This window comes from Quercus lobata, chromosome 12 (assembly GCF_001633185.2).
Source record: "Quercus lobata isolate SW786 chromosome 12, ValleyOak3.0 Primary Assembly, whole genome shotgun sequence".
NCBI lineage: Eukaryota > Viridiplantae > Streptophyta > Magnoliopsida > Fagales > Fagaceae > Quercus > Quercus lobata.
In genome coordinates, this window is record NC_044915.1 from 29,954,634 (window position 1) to 29,963,687 (window position 9,054).

Consider the following 9,054-nt stretch of genomic DNA (forward strand, 5'->3'; position numbering starts at 1 on the left):
TGGAAGAGGGATTTTAAGTGAATCGCCCAACTTCCAATTTAAACAATGTATAGATGCAATATTAGGAATACTTGCATGACATAAAAGGGTAACAATACTGTACTAATTATGACAAGGTTAGAGGAATTTGTTTTATATTTTTTGATAAATAGAACTTTTAAATATTAGTCGACCTTTAATGAAAAAGGATGAAATATAATGTAATTATTGGGAAGTTGTTTTACAAGGCTTTCGACAAAGTTGTTTGGGGTCATCCAATTTCAAGTTGTATGGTCGTGCACTTGTGCTGCATCTGCAATTTAATTGTTAGTGTTTCTTTCAATGACAATAGTGCATCTGTCACTAATTAGCTTATTTTTCAATATATAAGTTTTCTTTTTCCTGTTCTTTTCTTTTTGGGTTGCTGTATTTGGGTGGAAAAAATGAGGGCATGAATTCAAAATGGATAGACATCTAACAGTTTCTCCAGTATTGAAATTTAATTTCAACTAATCAAAGTAAACCCACTTATCTATCACAGGATTTGAATCGATTAGTTATTGCACTTAAAATGTAAAGAAATTTTGTAATATTCAGCCTCATAGTCTTTTACCCTTTTTTTTTTTTAGAGATTTTTAATCTATAGCGTCCGATAGATTTCAGAATTATTGATAATAAACTAATAATGACATTTCATTGTTATTGATAATTTGTCCAATTTGGTCCATGTCGGTCTATTCAGTCCACCTTAGTCCTTTCGGTCCACTTCGATCCATTCAGTCTATTTTGGTCCTTTCGGTCCAATTCGGTCCTTTTAGTCCACTTCAGTCCTTTTGGTCCATTCAGTCTATTTTGGTCCTTCTGGTCCAATTCGGTCCTTTTAGTCCATTTCGGTCCTTTCGGTCCAATTCGGTCCTTTTAGTCTACTTCAGTCCTTTCGGTCCATTCAGTTGACTTTGGTCATTTTGGTCCATTCAGTCTATTTTGGTCCTTTCGGTCCAATTCGGTCCTTTTAGTCCACTTCAGTCCTTTCGGTCCAAATTGGCCCTTTGATCCACTCGGTCTTATTGGTCCAGTTCAATCGAAAATGACAAAAAGTAATATAATTATTTTTAATTGTTTAATTTAATTATTTATGGTATTATTTACTATCTTTCTTTATGTTCCCCCTACATGATATTATTATTATTTTTTTTTTATAGGGGGACGAAATTTAAAGATGATGGTATTAAATTTAGTATCATAATCTACAATCTTCTAATGCATAAGTTATTCAGTACAATTCTATTTCATATGAAGATTGTGAAGCTCATCTTACAATGTATAAATTATATAACATATCATCGTAGAAATTCATCTGTAAATAAATGTATTGCCCTCTTCATTCTTTAACAATAAATGCCGTTAATATTTTCATACAATCACACAAACTAGTTAATATGATCAAACAAAGCCATACAAAGTACCTTTTTATGTTGAAGACTCTTGTTATGTGGTTGGAAGAAGCACAAACTTTTTATTGAACATATATATATCGATACAAACAATTGTAAATGCCTCATGCATTGCATAGACCTACAACTAGTTATGATAATAACCAATCCATTAGGGAGGTAAAGTGCACTAATTTAATTTTTAAACTCATGTTATCCAATAACAAATGTTATACATGGTCAATGAAAAACAAGTCATGTAGAACTGTTTTATGTCATTTCCTTATGCCTTTTCACCCTCTAGTCCTTTTTGGACTAGATTTTAATTATGAAAATTTTACTGACTAGTTTGTCTTATTTTACTATGATTATTGATGTCTTATGGTAGTTGTGAAATTTGATAGTGTTTGTTTACGGAGTTGGTTCAGTTGACAAGGTTAACAATATACTTTATATTATATTTTATATGTTGGTATACAATATATTAAAATAATCTAAAAGAAAGGAATAAATCTCACTGCTATTTTACAAAATAAAATTAAGTAAGCATCGCGACAATTGTTCCAAGACGAAAGCACCTATCTTTTTGGTACTCATGAACGCTCACATCTAAATGTATCGTGCTTTGGGCGAAGGGCATATCTCACTTGTAGTGCCTGTTGTATCAATCTCTCTTTCGTGATTAGTTAAGATGACTACTTATATGTGATTTGTCATTATTTTTTTTTTTTAGTAATATATGTGTGAATTTCAGTCAGATATTCTCATACACATATATATATGTACATGTACATGTATCTATTAATTAACATGTTCCTTACATGTGTTTCACAGGTGATGTTGTTCGCGAACATTTGAAATTATAGTCAGAGGCACAAAGTTCACAACAAATTCCGCTCACTGTGCACGAAAATCCAGACGCCTCTCAAAAGCCATTCACCTACATTTTCTATCATTTTATCTTGGTACCCGCCCAATTCCCACGCCTTTTCTTCGTTGTGCTTACTATCTTTCTTAAATTGATGTGTCCTTGCATCTTTGTAACTCTTTTTGTTGTAATTGTTCTTTTCATTTAATTATATAGATTAAGATTTATATCATAGGGCTGTATCTGAGACATATGTAGCCGTATGATACAAATTTTGAAAAGATACTTGTAAAACAAACACAGTTGGAACATACCCAACGTGCAGTATTGTATTGGAAAGGGCAGTGGTTTTATATTTGAATGGGTGAATATCTCGCTCTTCATATTGCATGAAGAGATGCCTGCATGTGTGTGTGTATATGCAATTAACTTCAATTTCCTCTTAATTTAATAGGTTGGGAAGTACTTAAATATAGATATTATCACTTCATACATCTTCTCTTTTGACTAACTTATTTCATAAATGATATAAATTTTCATAAATTAAATGATTTTCAACCCTTCATACAACTTTCTTCTTGACTAACGCTTTTCATAATTTAAATAAACTTTAAACTCCATAGCAAAATGTGACAATCGACTCCTAACAAGTAATACCCAATTACATGGATGCATTCAGTTCTTTCTTGCTAATATAGAATCAACAAATCATATCGATTTGTTCGTAACAATTCACTTAGACCAACTCTTGGAACCTCAAAGGAGTGGGCAACAATATATTCTATTTTGGACTTACAATATCATCATACATAGCATTTAGCTTAGATTATCACATGTAGGAGACGACTTCGTTGTTGGACATAGTTATCTTGGTATTCTGGAGGTTATAATTATTACAATTGCATGCATTTGTGATTTGTTAATATCTTATTCCAACAATTATGCTTAAAATATTCCAAACATATCACATTAAGTTATGCTTCATTTAGTGTTACTATTTAGAAAATTGAAAGTATAGGCTATTCTTGATGTAGTGATATATATATATGTTATCCGAAAATCTATGCATAGTTCGGTATGTTTGTTCTTTACAAATCAGTAATAGGTCTCAGATCACCTCTGAATCTAATTTGACGGCTTATTGGCTATGCATTACCAAATGTTGTTGTAGGTCAGATATTGTTTATCTTGTATAGTCATGGATAAAAGTTGGATGAAGAAGCAGAGGGGTTCAAGGGAATATATTGAAGGTGTACTTAAATTTGTGGAATTTGCATCAAAACATGCAAGCGATGGGAAAATCTTTTGTCCTTGTACCAAATGTATGAATATGAATTTGGTACTGCCAGGGGTGGCACGTGAACATCTTTGGAGTAAGGGGATGCTTCAAAATTACACACTTTGGAAATGGCATGGGGAATCGGCAGCTGCGCCAACTGCCACTGAATGTGGGAGTAGTCATGTCCAAGAGTCCTTAGAACAATACGGTGACTTTCGTGGGATGTTGCATGATTTGTGCCCCACGCATGGAATGCCACCTGAACCAATGGACGAAGGGGAAACTGTGCAACAACCGGCTGAAGGTCCAAATGATGGTGCACAAAAGTTTTACAAAATGATAGATGATGTCCACAAACCTTTATATGCTGGGTGTACAAAATTTAGCATATTCTCAGCCAACGTTATGTGTTTCCAGTTGAAGACTCTTTGTGGTTGGACGAACAAGTCATTTACTATGTTGCTTCAACTCTTGATGGATATGCTCCCTTCTGACGCTAAGTTGCCAAAGGACCATTATGAGGCTAAGAAAATAGTTCGAGATTTGGGTTTGGGGTATGAGAAGATCCATGCTTGTCCCAATGATTGTATGCTATTTTGGAAGGAGAATGTTAACCTCGACGCATGTCCTTGTTGCGAAGAAAGTAGGTGGAAACCAAATGAGGCATCTGTTACAAATAATAATGCCTCATCTAGTAAGGGAAAGAAGAAAGCTGCAAAGATCCTACGCTGGTTTCCCTTAAAGCCAAGATTGCAGCGATTATTTTTGTCACCCGACTTGGCTATATGCTAATGGTCGTACCGAGGACGGGGTAATGCGGCATCCTGCTGACTCGGATGCATGGAAAATGTTTGACACTACGCATTTACAGTTCTCGTCTGAGCCTCGTAATGTCAGACTTGGATTAGCTGCGGATGGGTTCAACCCCTTCGGAATGCTGAGTACTACTCACAGCACTTGGCCTGTCATGCTAGTCCCTTACAATCTCCCGCCTTGGTTGTGCATGAAACGATCATCTTTGATTTTATCACTAGTTATTCCTGGACCTAAATCGCCAGGGATTGCAATAGATGTGTACTTGCAACCCTTAGTAGAAGAACTGAGGGAATTATGGGATGTTGGAGTAGAAGCATACGATGCATCTTCAAAAAATGTATTCCAATTGCATGTAGCATTGATGTGGACGGTACATGATTTTCCTGCATACGCAGATGTGTCGGGTTGGAGTACGAAGGGTAAGTTTGCGTGTCCTTGTTGTGCCTCAGTGACCGACTCGAAATATTTAAAAAATGGCCGCAAATTCTGTTACATGGGACATAGGCGATGGTTGGGTAGTGACCACGAATTTCGGAAAGAAGATACTTTATTTGATGGATTCACTGATATGCAAGTGGCTCCTGTGCCACCAGTTGCGTCAGACATAATTGTGGACACTGAAACTTTACTTACACGTTGTTTGGGAAAGAAATGTCGAGAAAAATACAACAAAAGAAAGAGAGGTGAGGCAAATCAGTGTGTTTGGAAGAAGAGAAGTATTTTTTTCACATTGCCTTATTGGAAGGATCACAAGTTGCGACACAATCTTGATGTGATGCATATAGAGAAGAATGTGATGGACAATATACTTGGCACTTTGCTGAACGTGAAGGACTGGACAAAGGACAATTACAAGGCACGCCTTGACTTGGCGGAAATGGGAATAAGGAGAGAACTCCACCTACAGCGAAAAGGTGATGATAAGTATATGATACCGCCTGCGTGTTTTCATATGACTGCATTGGAGAAAGATGGTTTCTTGCAAGTTTTGCGAGACGTAAAAGTGCCCGATGGATATGCTTCCAACATCTCCCGCCGTGTGAACCTCAAAGAACGTAAGATTTATGGTTTAAAGAGTCACGATAATCACATCCTGATGCAACAACTCCTTCCAATTGCTTTACGAGGATCTTTGCCATCGCATGTCATTAGGCCTTTGATGAAGTTAGCTTGTTTCTTTAGGAAAATTTGTTCGAAAACCCTTACGGTGCTTGATATTGCGAGTGCTGAGGCTGACATTGCAGTGACGTTGTGTGAATTGGAAAAAATATTTCCTCCATCTTTCTTCACTGTGATGGTACATTTGGTCATGCACTTGGCTACTGAAGCCAGGATTGGTGGTCCAGTTCAGTACCGTTGGATGTACCCCATTGAGAGGTAAGTCATAGGTAATACATGTACAGTATGAGGTTTCATGTGTGCTTTCTAATAGCTAGTGTCAATTACTAACCTTGTCATGCGCATTATAGGTACCTCTCACGCCTTAAGTCTTATGTAAGAAATAGGGCTGCTCCAGAAGGGTGTATTGCTGAAGGCTACATAGTGGAGGAATGTTTAACGTTTTGTTCACGGTATATGGAAGGAGTTGAAACTATATTCTCACGACCCACAAGAACGATGGAGGAGTCAACAGGGGCAGTTTCAAGTGTGGCACTAGAAAGTAGGGAATTGACCCAAGCTCATCGCTATGTGCTATTCAATTCCGAGAACATTTACCAGTTTCGTGAGTAAGTATTATGGACATCAATATAATTGCACGAGAATCCAATGTGCGCTCCGTGTATTAACACTAATACAATTGCCATCTCATGTAGGATGCACAAAAGTTTGATGAAGGATGAACTTCAAAAGGGCCACTGTCGTATATCCAATGCTACTATTCATAAGCACCACATGGAGAACTTTTGTGGCTGGTTTAGATCTCACGTACGTGTCATATATTCAACTTTTTAACATTGCAACTTTCCCATAAGTAGAAGGACGATACTAATTAGACTCAGTTAATTTGTTTGATTATATTAGGTGATGTCAATGACTGCTGCTGATAGGGAAAGAACTGGACTTAGTGATACACTTGTCACGCTTTCGAAAGGCCCATATACTTCAGTAAATCGGCTGAAACATTATGTCATAAATGGGTTAAAATTTAGGAGTTCGAGTGTCGAGGGAAATAGAAAAACGCAAAATAGTGGAGTTAGTGTTGCCACTGAAGGTGGCAATATGTACTATGGTGTGTTGACAGATATCATTGAATTGAATTATTCAGGCAACATCAAACATGTGTTATTCAAGTGTAAATGGGTTGATGATCAAAATAGGAGGGGATATAAGATTGATGAGTTTGGGTTTCCTATGGTGAATTTTAATCATTCCGTACATGGTGGGGAGGAAATGGTGCATGAACCATATGTGTTGGCGTCTCAAGCTACACAAGTTTTTTATGTTGAAGATAAAAGGCAGAAAGATTGGTTTGTTGTCGTTAAAACGAAAGCCAGAGATGTATTTGATGCAGGTATTGGGCCCCATTGTGATGAGGATGACACGGATGAGTTTCTTGAGAACATCTCGTACTCTGTCACTAGTCCTGATGTTGGTAGGGATGACCTTCGTTGGGGTCGAGATGATGTGGAGGGAATGACAATTGATGCCTCTATCATTGGCCCAAGAGATCTTCCTGAAATGGACGACTTGGATGAGTGTGAGTTCATTGATGATGACTCCAACGATGAAGATGACAACGAAGTCGATTACAGTGATGATGAGTAGTGTAATAGGATATTGTTGTGGTATGTGTAATTGTGTTATAGTTAATTCTTATTGAAATTATAAGTTCTCATTTGTAAAGGCATATTGCGTGCAAAGTTTGACATTGTTACATATATATGTACAAACTATTATTTTGTCAAAATTGTTAAAAAATAAAAGTTTGAACATATATATGCAACTAATAACATAGACATATCTTTCCGGTTCGTTCAGAGCTTTAGAGTCACTATGACTCTACGTATGACTTGAAAAGCACAACCCAGAAGGATTTAGACGTTTGAAACGGTTGTGATTGTCACCCTATCCTCTTTCACAATTTGCCTACGGATGTATGTAGTATGTACATGATTTAATTGTGATTGAGCATGACTAATATGTGATTAAGCTAACTCAAACAAACTGGGAAGTGTGAAAATAATTTTAGTAGGAAATTAATACGCTAAAATAAAACTTACTTCATTTACATAACAAAGTTGCTACAAACGAGACTAAATATTTACCTATACTAAAAGAGAAAATTGTAGGGAAAAACATTCAACATGGTTTTGGTATGGGGTTGACTTGTCTTTTTTTTTTTCTTACTTTGAAATGAAGACTCTAGTTACACTTGTGTCTTTGTTATAGGATATATGTGTCCTCATGACTTAAGAATCGGATTGATACTCATATATAATTAGTAGGTGAAACTGTTACTTCTTCATGTTGTTGCATATATATGTTATAACTGTTATATTTTCGTGTTGTTAAGAAATAATAGTTTTAACATACATAATTATCTTTACTACAGTTAACAATTATTGGCCGTGCTTCTTAACCATTTTTCCTCATTGTGTTGTAAAAGGTGTTGGACGCAAGAATGGGGAGGAAACGCCAGTTGCCACTTGTTTATGTTGGGTAAGGATCATCACAGTCACGACAACGAGTGGAGGCAACTGAGGAGGAACCCCACATTTCTGAGGACGCAAGACCGGTGCCAACACCGGTGGCAAGTGACGATGATGAGACACTAGCTCCAGGTATTGGTCATGTTTTCGAATGTAAGGTTTGATGTTTATTATTGGATGCTTAGATCAATTCTAGCTAATACATATAGGAATTAATTTGGTTCAAAGTTTTTTAATATTGTAGGATTAATTTATGTTTTGTAATTTCAATTATCAGTTGGTGGTTTACATCATTTCATAATATAATTAAAATATCAAGGTATATTGAGTATATTCTGCTGACTTTGGTCCATTTGGTCCATTAATTTCCTTTGGGTCCAATTCAGTAGGTTCTGGTCTATTTGGTCCAATTTGGTCTGCTCAGTCCAGTCATTTCTGCTCAGTCTAGTTTGGTCCTACAGTGTCTACCTCGGTCCTTTAGGTCCACTATGGTCCATTCAATCACTTCAGTCCAATTTCATGCCATTGGTTTTTCAATTGGGATGTTCCTGACATGTTATATACTTGACTCAAAGCCAACTATATGCAGTAAAGTATAACCAAGACATTTCCTCTGTATTTCCAAATTAACAAAGTGTGGGAAAATGCAAAACCTTGACTATCAATTCCAAGTATGTAGGATCTATTCCATCTTGGGTATCATTCTATCCAGATGATGATTAAAAAAAAAACGTGATATGTTCTTGTAGATTATTGTTATACTTGCTTAATTAAGCTGTCAATTTCCAATTACCAGTCAACTTTAGGAAATTGGTAAACAAATTTGCTGAAGTTGAATGATCACAGAGAAGATCGGGTTGAAATTATATATTCTAAATCCAAATGTATTAAATGGTAATTATAGGCAACCCGTGACGAAGCATGGTTGCTCGTCTTTTTAGAAAGCTACGTAAGTGGGTTACATGAATGCGTGGGACAAAGGCCTCAATTTACTTATGTTTTGTAACCATGAAATCGTAAACCTTTTAT

At 36.2% G+C, this 9,054-nt stretch overlaps 1 protein-coding gene across 1 annotated transcript; it reads left to right on the top strand.

The window, feature by feature from the left end:
- Positions 1–4,373: 4,373 nt before the first annotated feature.
- LOC115970521 lies at positions 4,374–6,106 on the top strand. Its single transcript, XM_031090146.1, has 2 exons — positions 4,374–5,752; positions 5,845–6,106. Exons 1-2 carry the CDS (start codon positions 4,374–4,376, stop codon positions 6,104–6,106), a joined length of 1,641 nt encoding a protein of 546 aa, XP_030946006.1.
- The last annotated feature ends 2,948 nt before the right edge of the window (positions 6,107–9,054 follow it).